The 12,311-nt window shown below is 53.1% G+C and overlaps 1 protein-coding gene across 1 annotated transcript in view; it reads right to left on the reverse strand.

Annotated features, from left to right (window-relative positions):
• Nucleotides 1-8,857, reverse strand: part of gfod1 (glucose-fructose oxidoreductase domain containing 1) — a 19,100-nt gene extending 10,243 nt beyond the window's left edge. Inside the window, exon 1 of the mRNA XM_030087751.1 lies at nucleotides 8,121-8,857. Coding sequence (XP_029943611.1) covers nucleotides 8,121-8,373 — 253 coding nt within the window. The 5' untranslated portion in view covers nucleotides 8,374-8,857. The remainder of the gene's footprint in view (nucleotides 1-8,120) is intronic.
• Between the last annotated feature and the right edge of the window lie 3,454 nt (nucleotides 8,858-12,311).

The raw sequence follows: 12,311 nt of genomic DNA on the forward strand, positions 1-12,311 counted from the left end.
AGAGCAAGCCGTCTGCAGACACCGGGCTCACGGGCTCTCCGGCAGAATCTAACCGGCAACCGCTGAGGAGGCGGCGGGGCAAACCGCTGCAGCACCGCGCCGCTCGGTTCAGTGTTCAGCTGGAGCTGCTCCACGGAGTTCTGACACTGATTCAGAGTCTCACAAATACTGATCCAGTCAGATCCAGTCAGATCAGACCAGATCCAGACCAGACCAGATCCAGATCAGACCAGATCTAGTCAGATCAGACCAGATCCAGACCAGACCAGATCCAGATCAGACCAGATCTAGTCAGATCAGACCAGATCCAGACCAGACCAGACCAGATCCAGATCCAGATCAGATCAGATCAGATCAGACCAGATCCAGACCAGACCAGATCTAGTCAGATCAGACCAGATCCAGACCAGACCAGACCAGATCCAGATCCAGATCAGATCAGATCAGATCAGACCAGATCCAGACCAGACCAGATCCAGACCAGACCAGATCTAGTCAGATCAGACCAGATCCAGACCAGACCAGACCAGATCCAGATCCAGATCAGATCAGACCAGATCCAGACCAGATCTAGTCAGATCAGACCAGATCCAGATCAGACCAGATCAATAAAAGATGACGTCACTGCTTCAAACTCCATCTGCACTGTGTGTTGTGTGTTGTGTCCTGGTGTGTGTGTATCTTGTGTTGTGAGTGTGGTTGTGTTGTGTGTTGTGCGTCCTGCTGGACATCTGGTGTGATTGTTGTTCTGCAGTCTGGCTCTGGGTCTTGTGTTGTTTTTATGCAGTCTTTCTTGGAGTTCCCCTGTTGTTGTTGTTCTTGTTGTTGTTGTGTTGTTGTTCTCTAGTTGTTGTGTTGTTGTTCTTGTTGTTGTCGTGTTGTTGTGTTGTTGTCTTGTCGTGTTGTTGTGTTGTTGTTGTCTTGTCGTGTTGTTGTTGTGTTGTCGTGTTGTTGTCGTGTTGTTGTTCTTGTTGTGTTGTTGTGTTGTTGTTGTCTTGTCGTGTTGTTGTGTTGTTGTCGTGTTGTTGTTGTGTTGTTGTTGTGTCTGGCAGTGAGGACGGATCCTCAGTCGCTTCACCTTCAGCCCCTCTTTCTCTTCAGGAATCCTCCCTTGTCAGCGGCGTGAAAGACCCCCGTCACCCCGCCCTCCACCCCCTCCTCCGTCACCTCCTCCACCCTCCATTCATCTGGCTCACAAAGCAGATCTCCCAGCATGCTCTGCTCCACCTCGCCTCCTGTCGCTCATCCCCCCATTAGCATGTTAAAGGAGGTGAACGGGAGCCGCTGGGAAACTGGTGATGGTTAAAAGAAGAAGGCCTGGGAACGGCGGCAGACCCCCATCTGAGGGTCTGGGGGGGTCTGAGGGGGTCTGGGGGGGTCTGAGAGGGTCTGGGGGGGTCTGGGGGGTCTGAGGAGGTCTGGGGGGGTCTGGGGGGGTCTGAGAGGGTCTGGGGGGGTCTGGGGGGTCTGAGGAGGTCTGGGGGGGTCTGGGGGGTCTGGGGGGTCTGGGGGGGTCTGAGAGGGTCTGGGGGGGTCTGGGGGGTCTGGGGGGTCTGAGAGGGTCTGGGGGGTCTGAGAGGGTCTGGGGGGTCTGAGGGGGTCTGAGAGGGTCTGGGGGGGTCTGAGGGGTCTGAGGAGGTCTGGGGGGGTCTGGGGGGTCTTGGGGGTCTTCGGGGTCTGGGGGGTCTGGGGGGGGTCTTCGGGGTCTGGGGGGGCTGGAGGGTTTTGGGGGGTCTGGGGGGGGCTGGAGGGTCTTGGGGGGTCTGGGGGGGCTGCTGATCAGTCAGGAGGAGAACAAGTCCTGAATCATGGAACTATTATTGATCTGGATTCAGTTCAGATCCTGAATGAACTGAACCTGAACCTCTTCAGCGACTCTTCTACACACACACACACACACACACACACACACACACACAGACACACACACTCTTCTACAAAGACACCTGCTGTATAAATGCTCTGAAATGCTGACCTTTGACCTCGGACACTGTGCGAGCTAGCTAACGATTAGCCGGTGCACTAACGGGCCGTCCGGGCCGAGGCGGTCCTGCCGCGGCTCGGGTTTCCGGGGCGCCGGGCGGTTGCGTAAGAGCGGCAGAGGAAGACGTGCAGCGGCGGCGCCGGCCCTCCGGCAGGACGGGTATTTATAGCCTCCCGGTCGGCGCAGCAGGTGTCCGGAGATCAGCACGCCGCCGCCGCGAGCCGGGAGCGATAAAAATACAGCCGGCAGCGTCATGTGGCGAGGCTCAGGTGACGATGACGATGATGATGATGATGATGGTGGTGGCGATGATGATGATGATGATGTGACGATGATGGTGATGATGATGATGGTGATGATGATGATGGTGACGCTGATGATGATGATGATGATGATGATGACGATGATGGTGACGCTGATGATGATGATGACGATGATGATGACACTGATGATGATGATGATGGTGATGATGATGATGATGGTGATGATGATGATGATGACGCTGATGATGATGGTGATGATGACGCTGATGATGATGGTGATGATGGTGATGATGATGATGATGGTGATGATGATGATGACGATGATGATGATGACGATGTGACGATGATGATGATGATGATGATTCTCAGGACGTCAGACGTTTCATGAGCAGCCTTTAGCGAGCAGCTCATTAAAAACCCTGAAATACGTCAGAAAGGCTGAAGTTCTGACTGGACGCTGAGGCTGTTCTCATCCTGACCACCAGGGGGCAGCGGGACAAAAAAACCAAGAAATTGACCGAGATCTTCATCTGTGTGGTTCCATCGCGACAAAACGACCATCAGCGCCACCTAGCAACCAAACACGGGAACTACAGGAAACCTGAATGCACCTCAGAGGAGCGGGCGTCTCCGACTGTCCAGATGTCAAATTACCAAATCGATGGAACCATGAAGAGTCAAACTGATGCTTCCTGACCAGGTGAAGAACAGGAAGGAGTCCGACGCTCAGCAGAACGTCAGACCGCGAGACGCTTCCTGTCAGTTTAATGTCAACCATGAGTCAGTTCAGTCCTGACTCATGGAAAAGTCCAGAAGACGGAGAAGAGACGGAGAAGAGACGGCGGGGTGGAGGGGTGGAGGGGTGGAGGGGTGGAGGGGCGGACGGACCGCTGCTTCACCCTCATGTGACCACGGTGTGAAGAAACATCTCAGCTGGAAACTCCGAGTTCGTCACAGAAACAGCTTCCAGCTCAAAACAAAACCTGAAACTGACTCATGTTTCACCTCAGATTCAGGTTCAGGGTCAGGCTGCAGAACACAGACTGGACTGAACCAGAACCAGAACCAGAACCAGAACCAGAGACTGAGACTGAGCAGAACCAGAGCTTCCAGAGACCAGGTCCAAACAGCTCTTGTTTACAGAGAGTTTTAATTCCCTTCAATTCCAAATAAAACTTCTGCTTTAAAGCGATCTGATTCTGAACGAAGATGACTCTGAATTCAACTGTAATCTGAGTAAAGTGTTTACTCTGCTTCATTCTGCCTCTGAAGCCGAGTTCAGTAACTCCTCATCATCTAAACCTGTCGCCATGACGCTCATATTCCAAGATGGCCGCCCCCAAACGAGCGTTGGACTGGAGATGAGATGATTTGTCCAACAGAAGAAATGATGTCACCATGTTCTTACAGCAGGAAGTGGAGTTTGTTTACTTCCTGCTGACGTAAATACTTCATTTCCTCCTCCCGTCCAATCAGAAGCCTTCACAGCCCCCAGATCTGAAGAGGGACTGAGCAGAGGCGAATAAACGTGTTTCCACGTAAACCTGGATTCAGAATTACTGAAATAAAATGTTTTCATTGTGAATCATTTAATTCAGAATAATAATTCCATCATAACCAGCTGACGTCCCCGATGGAACAGCTCCAAATCCATCTGGAAACGTCAATATGGCCTCCAGAGGACATTTATAAAGACAAAACAAGAAGACAAAGGACATGGGACAAAAACACAAAGCCACAATCAGTCGGTCCAGACGTGAAGCACACCTGTCCACACCTGTCCACCAGTCCACAGCGGTCCACCAGTCCACACCTGTCCACACCTGTCCACCAGTCCACACCTGTCCACCAGTCCACACCTGTCCACCAGTCCACAGCTGTCCACCAGTCCACACCTGTCCACCAGTCCACACCTGTCCACACCTGTCCACCAGTCCACACCTGTTCACCAGTCCATACCTGTCCACCAGTCCATACCTGTCCACCAGTCCACAAATGTCCCGTCGAAAGACGAGACAGGAACAGAGACAGAAAGCAGCTGGAAATGTCAAGAAATGTCAAGTCTGAGTCAAATGTAAAGAAAAGACAGACGCTGAGGAAAAACAAGGAAATGTGACGGTGTGAAGAACAAAACACTGAGGAGACAAGTCCAACGTTTGAGGACGAGACGTTAACCTCGACAGGACAGACTGGTCTCAGTCTGTTAAAGGAATACTCCGAAGATTTTGGACCCACGCCCTGTCCCGATCATTTACAGAGTGAGATAAGCTCATAAATACCTTTTTTGTGTCCGTTCGTCCAGTGCCTGGCTAACAGCTGTTAGCATCGTAGTTAGCTTAGCTCAACTAGGGCAGGTGAAGAGGAGACAGAGCCAGACTGAGAAAGTGGACAAAATCCTCCTTCCAGTGGTCCAGGGGACGGCGTGTTAGCACGGGAAGTAAATCCAAATGGTTATAAAACATTTTAAAAGACGTGTTTTCTTTTCAATCCCTTAAAATACTGTTTTGATCCACAGACCTGCGCATGGCAGCGCTCCGCGGAAGGATACACCGGAGCACAGCAGTAGCAGCATAGACTCAGCCGCTGTGCGCCGGTATATCCTTCCGCAGCGCACTATGCTTGTGCAGATCTGTGTGTGTCAAAACGCTATTTTAAGGGATCGAAAAGAAAACACATCTTTTAAAATGTTTTATAACCATTCGGATTAACTTCCCGTGCTAACACGCCGTCCCCTGGACCACTGGGAGGAGGATTTTGTCCACTTTCTCAGTCTGGCTCTGTCTCCTCTTCACCTGCCCTAGTTGAGCTAAGCTAACTCCGATGCTAACAGCTGTTAGCCAGGCACTGGACGAACGGACACAAAAAAGGTATTTATGAGCTTGTCTCACTTGTAAATGATCGGGATGGGGCGTGGGTCCAACATCTTCAGAGTATTCTTTTAAACGTCAGTCTCCTTCATCTCCAAACCAAAAGAGCTTCAGATGTTCCACGTCTCAGACACAGAACCTGGACTCTCTGGGCGGAGATCCTGTTTCCAGACTCACAAAAGAAGATCCTGGTCTGGAGCAGAACGAGACGCTATTGCTATGGTGACCTGAGAAGCTCTGAGGGGCCTGGAGACAGGAACAGGCCAGTGAGGGCCACCAGGGGGCCCAGCTAATGCTAATGCCAAAGCTAATGCTAAAGCCAGGGAAGCCCAGCTAATGCTAATGCTAAAGCTAGTGCTAAAGCCTGGGGGGCCCAGCTCATGCTAATGCTAAAGCTAGTGCTAATGCCTGAGAGGCCCAGCTCATGCTAATGCTAATGCCCTGGAGGAACAGCTAATGCTAATGCTAAAGCTAATGCCTCGGAGGCCCAGCTAATGCTAACACTAACGCTACACCAACCAAAAGACTCCTGATCCATCTGGTAAAGCTTCAGTTTCCTCGACCACATTCGGAAAGTCACACTTCTTCTAAAGAGGCTAATGAAGCGCTTCAGGCTAACACACACACACACACACACACACACACACACACACACACACACTGCTGTGTAACAGGACCGACGGCTTCCCAGTGATGACTCCAAGTTGAAGTATCAGATCAAACCTGAAAAACCAGCAAGACCAGAATCCTGAATCCTGTCGGGGACTTTCCATCGTTCAAAGACTGAAGGGTCAGCGAAGGAGGACTGAAGGGGGACTGAAGGTGGACTGAAGGAGGACTGTAGGGGTACAGTAGGGGGACTGAAGGAGGACGGCAGGGGCACTGAAGGCGTCACCCGGCCCTGTCCCCGGCCCAGGGTTCCAGATGCTGAGCCGAACCCTGCAGGTGGAGGAGTCGGGCAGACGGGTGGAGGTGAAAGTTGACATTCCTGCGGTCGGCCGGCGGAGCAGACAGATTAGCATCGGGTCACGCCCCGGCGCAACCAGTCCGTTGAGCCCGGCAGCCGGCGGCTTCGCACCGGCAACAATCACTGCAACAGTCACCTGGCAGGCTGACGGAGACTGACGGAGGCCTTTTGTTTCCTCCAGCCTGTTAACGTCTTTAGGATTCAACCCATCTGCATTCCTCACACACTGTCACAAACACACCACTGAAGCTCCACAGACGGACCAGGACCAGGACCTGATCCTGGTCCTGGTCCTGGTCCTGGTCCATGGCCGTCTGATTCCCCCACTGTGAGACGTATTGATCAGTTTATCAAATTATCATCCATACGTCCGTCTGTCCATCAAACCACCCGTCCCTCTGTTAGACCTGTACCTCTCTCTGGGTCGTGGACTGGACCTGGGTGAAGGTACTACCCACTGCACCACCGTGTCAGATGAGACTAACTGAGTAAAAACTCACCAAAACCTCAGACAGCAAGACTCTTCCACGCCGTGTGGTGGACCTTCGTACCAGACAAGACCTTTCCCAACCTGTGTTCGATTGTGCTGCTTTCAGCTGTTGATGTCTTGTTGGCAACAACGTCTAAGAAGTCCTTCTGCTGTGAAACACCTGACAGAAACGGATGAAGGTGTTAAAACCTGACGAACTGACAGTCCTCTGAAAACCAAACACCCGAGGCCCAGAAGGAAGCGACTGTTCCAGACCAGAGCTTCAGCCCGGCGGCGGCCCGGCACGGGCTTCCTGTCGGCGCGGCGGTTTGTTCTTCAGCCCGACCCGTCGCCTGCCAGACGGCGGCGTAAATAACGCCTCGCCGGCCTGAAAGGAGCTGCGCTGCTCCAGATTGAAACTGGAGCGAGTCTCCCGGCGTGTTGGCGTCTCTCATCACTCGGTTTGTACCGAGTCGCCGTTCAGCTTGATCCGCTGCCCGGCTCGGACCGCCGTCCGGCTCGGACCGCTGTTCGGCCCGGTCCGCCACTCGGCACCAACACGGCTCCAGTTCGCAGGAAAGCGTGGGAATAATTAGACGACTTCAAGACGTTCTAAGAATCAGGCACGTTGCGGACGCCTATATGAGGTTTTCTGCTGCTGTTTTCTGAGGTTTTCAACAGCAAACAGATTCAACGTCCTCTCAGCAAAACGGTCAGAGAGAAAAGGACAATCTGAGACGTGTCTCAGAGGGACAGCATCCGGAGGACTGTCTCTGAGAGACACTGGGATTTACACACATCTGAAATCTTCAAGAACGCTGCAGAACCCTGGAGGTCAGCATCGCTGATAAGAACCGAACATGAGGAACAGGTTCCACAACGAACCACTGGGACTGCAGGGAGGCTGGTGTCAAATTACAAGCAGGGGTTCAGAGTTGTCTTCAGAGAGTCATTAACCAGAGCCTCTGTGAAAACCAACAGCATGTCAGAGGGATGGATGGATGAATGGATAGAAGAATTTATGAACGGATGATAGATGGTAGATGACAGATGGATGTTAGATGTACGAATGGATGGATGGATGGACGGACGGACGGACGGACGGACGGACGGACGGATGGATGAATGATAGAAGAATGGATGGATAATACATGATAGATAGATGTATGAATTGATGGATGGGTTGATAAATGAAGGAGTGATGGATGGATGGATGGATGGAAGGATAATGGATTGATGAATAAATAGGTAATAGATGGATTGTGATGGATGATAGATGAATGGATGATAGGTGGATGACAGATGTATGGATGAATGAATGGGTGTTCGATGTATGTACGATGGACGAATTGTGGATGGATGAATGGATGGGTGGATGAATTGATAATATATGCATGAATGCTGGATGGTCCCTGGTGGATGAATGGATGAAAGGATGTATGCATGCTGGGTGGATGAATGGTTGAATGGATGGATGAATGGACGCTGGTTGGATGAATGGATGGATGAATGGACGGATGGATGGATGGATGGATGATGGCTGTACGCGCGCTGCCGGACCGGGACTCACCCAGCGTCTTGACGGCGATCTGGCGCGTGAGGGGCGGCGGCAGGTTGATGCAGACCAGGTCCACGTCCTGGTGCAGCAGCACGTCGTCGATCCGGTTGGTGTAGAAGGGCACGTTCATCTCCTGGGCCAGCTCCTCCGCCTCCTCCTGCGTGCGGCCCCACAGCGCCTTCACGGCGAAGCCCTCGTTCTTCAGCAGCGGCACGATGACCCGGGCGGTCAGGCCGGTGCCGAACACCCCCACCCCGGGCAGCATGGCTGGGCTCGGCTCGGCTCGGCTCGGCGCGGGGCGGTGCGGGGCTCGGTGCTCAGTGTGCGGCTCCGGCTGGAGGCGGAGCGGCGGCTGCTGCTGCGGCGGCGGCGGGGAGCGTCAGGCGGGCCATCCACCTGCAGTCACACCCGGGGCTTCCGCACACGCTGCCCGCATGTCCCGCCGCCGAGCCCCGCTCCCGTCCGGCCCAAACGCCGCCAAACGAAATAAATAGTCACGCGACGCGACGTTTTAGGACGGAGGGTTTAACCTCAACGACTGCCGCGCGCAGCGCCCCGCATGCCGCCTCCTCCCGCACACGCAGCCCGGCGCAGGAGCGCGGAGCTCCGGCCGAGGTCCAGACTGAGGCCCGGGGAGGCGAGCGGAGCTCCGCCGCGATGAGCTGCTCGATCCCCGCAAGAGCCCGCAGCGGCGGCGCGCTGGAGTGGTGGAGGCTGCGGGGATGGTGCAGACACACACACACACACACACACACACACACACACACACACACACACACACACACACACACACACAGGAAAACCCTTTCGCAATAAAACACAGGGACATAAACATGAATAAAAATAGAAATCAAAGTCCCATTTTGAAGTCTAAAGACTCGGTAAAATGATAAAATACTTTAGCTTTTCTGTCACGTGACAATGTGTGTTCAAGGGGCCCGAGCAGAGCTGTAAGCGATCCCGAGCTCTTATTTTTAAAGGGAAACTTCCGGTCTGTTTGTAGTGTTTTCCGGTAACTTGACTCACCTCAGAGCTCGAACACCTTAACCCTTCAGCTCCTGGACTCTTTTACTGCCTTTTTCAATTCCTTCAAGGACTCAGTGAGGCTTTGATTCACTTTCCATCAACCGGAAGTCACGTGGTTTGTGGAGAACAAATTCTAACCGTTTAATACGTTTAGTTTTTTTATCTATAGAGCATCTTCCTCCTCTGACACCAGACTATAGAGCATCTTTCCTGAATGTAACTCCAACTGTATGTATTCTGTTGAGTGCTGAAATAAATGTAGAAATGGAAGGAATTCGACTGGGTAGTTTGTGTGTTCTGTTAAATGAAGAACAAAATGATGAGGAGGAAGCAGAGGAGGTCTTTCTTCTCTCACGTCTTCCCAGCTGTTCAGAGGGTTCTACTTGATATTTGAAGCGTGAATGTTTTCATCGGACTGATCACGGTTCAGCTGATGGTGATTCCCGTCTGGAGCTTCACTCTCGTTTCAGACGATGCTCCGCTGCGTCTGTTTCCACGTCGTCTCCTGAGCCGAGTCCTCAGTCTGCTCTCCGACCGTCTGACTGCTCTGAAGTGTTTGTCAACTGTCCTGTCAGAACGCCATAAACCCTGGACGTCCGCTCATTTCACGCCTAGAGACGTCAGTGATGTTTTTCAGTGAGTCGGGCCGGGGGACGGGCCGGGGGATGGGCCGGGGGACGGGCCGGGGGACCGGCTAGAAGACGGGCTGGGAGATGGGCGGGGGGCCGGCAGGGGGACGGGCCAGGGGACGGGCCGGGGGACCGGCAGGGGGACGGGCCCAGGGACGGGCGGGGGGCCAGGGGACGGGCCGGGGGACGGGCCGGAGGACGGGCCGGGGACGGGCCGGGGGACGGGGTTAATTTGTTGATTTTGATCTGTGTTCCGGGACCTCTATGGGCGGATCCGGTACCTCCGTCACAGGAAAAAAAAAAAAAAAATCAGATTAATTGCATAAAATAATAAATATATCAACATAATAATTCACAGAACAATCGTTACTAATTTCACGTTGATCAATACAATTAAAAGTAAAAATATAAAAGTCATTTAAAAGAGCTGCAGATCTGCTGACACTGAATCAAACCGCCTCTGACAGAAAACTGTTGCATCTGAGATTATTGATGAAGAGATTCAGCAAAGAACGAATCAAACACGTCTGACAGACCGTTACGTTTACTGTCATTTTAACAAAGAAGGAAGGGGAACGCGACATGGCTCAAAACGAGTCCGAACAACAGCCGCAACGCTGAGCCGAAACAGGGAGGAGCAGAATGCGGACATGGCCGTGATGCCGGGTGTTTTTTATACTGTTAAATATGGTGAGAACACTGTGTCTTATCAGGCCGCCGTGCCAGACTTCAAATGATAACAGAAGATTCAAGTGATCCATTGTAAGATCCTGCAGCTCCTGCTGCGTTCAGGGACACTTCGTAAAAGTAGCTGCTGACAGACACAGTGTCTCAATCAGCTGTTAGCTTAGCTGTTAGCTTAGCTGTTAGCTTAGCTGTTAGCTTAGCTGTTAGCCACCGACGAACTAGCTGGATTTGAACGATTCCTTCGTGCTCCAACATCAGTCGGCGGGACGCGGTCTCAGCTCCTGAGAGGTGGAAAGAAGATTTAAACGCTGAGCGTCTGGACAGAACGGAAAGGTTGTTATTGAGGACAGTTCAGTTCTGAGAGGACGGATCTGAGCGGCGTGGAGAGAACGAGGGGAGCGTTGTTCTGGTAGGTTTAGTTTCTGGGCTTAGCGTGGCTGTTCACTCTTCTGTTGGCGTTTTATCTTCAGCTGGTTGTTCGGGATCGTCGTGTTGCTCTCAGGACTGAGGGAGCTGCAGCTGACAGTCGCAAAAAAACCCAAACGAAAATCGGCCCGACGCCAAATCAAGTTGCGGACCCCTGAACTATAAAGATAATGATCATAAACAATCGTCAGAACATTTATACCATGGTTGATATTAGAAATGTAGGCTGGTCAGTCCCACAGCTGGTCGCTGGGCTGCCTGTTGTTTGCAACAGCCGTTTTCTGTTTTTTTGTTTTTCAGCACCGTTTTCTGTATGCGTTCCGGTACCTTATGATTTACAAAGTTAGCACTGGCTGGGGGACACACTGGGGGACAGTATGGGGGACAGTGGGGGGGACAGTGTGGGGGACAGTGTGGGGGACGGGCCGCTGAGCCGCTGTGGCAGGACTCTGGGAGTCAGCATGAATAAAGAAATGACAAATGAACGTGTTCCGTTCCTGTTCCTCAGAGAACCAACGGAAAACCTCAGCTGTCAGCGTGAGGCAGAGCGTTCACTCTCCTCTGCTGGATCTGGATCTGCTGGATCTGGATCTGCTGGATCTGGATCTGCTGGATCTGGGAAGGTTTTTCTGATGCAGCAGTTCATGTGAGGAGTTTCTCCGTCAGTCTCGGGTGGAGGATCCTGTTGGAACCCGAGCTGGAATCAGGACCTGGTGGGTGATGACAGAGCCGGGTGGAGTGTGGTGGTTTAGGGTGGAGTGTGGTGGTTTAGGGTGGAGCAGGGTGGAGCAGGGTGGAGCAGGGTGGAGCAGGGTGGAGGATATGGCGTCCTCTGTGCAGCAGTCAGGACTGCAGTGGACTGAAGGGGTCCAGCAGCTCCTGGTCTTCACAGAGGGGGTTCTGGACTCGGGGTCCAGCAGATTCTCTGCTGAGACTCCAGATGATCCAGATTCCAGAACCTGGTCCAGTCCCCGCTCCGACAGCAGGCTGAGGGTGGAGAACCCGCCGTGCGTCAGACCAGGCGGTGTGGATCGATGGCGGAGCGAGCACCTCCCGCAGCCAATCAGCTTCCTGGACAGGCGTGAAGCGGACAGTATTGATCGGGGCTCACAGAGCTCCGGTCAGAGTCTGGTTTGATGTGGGGGGGGGGGGGGGGGGCATACCCACACAGACCACATGGAACCAGGAGGGAACAGCTCCACGTTAAGGTCAGAGGTCAGACTGCTGCACCAGGCTCAGCTGCCCAGCTGAGAGGGTGAAGGGCGCCCTCTGCTGGACAGTCAGTCCACAGCCAGGACAGAGACCGTCTGGTGAAAGAGTCCAGGTCCAGGTCCAGGTCCAGAGGGACCCGGGTTCCTCTCAGTGGTTCTGGATGTCGACAGCGTTTCTTTCTCAGGTGTTTTTTTGGAGGTCGGAAGCGAGAAGTTTCGACTCT

The sequence above is a fragment of the Salarias fasciatus genome, unplaced genomic scaffold, assembly GCF_902148845.1.
Source record: "Salarias fasciatus unplaced genomic scaffold, fSalaFa1.1, whole genome shotgun sequence".
In the NCBI taxonomy this organism is placed as follows: domain Eukaryota; kingdom Metazoa; phylum Chordata; class Actinopteri; order Blenniiformes; family Blenniidae; genus Salarias; species Salarias fasciatus.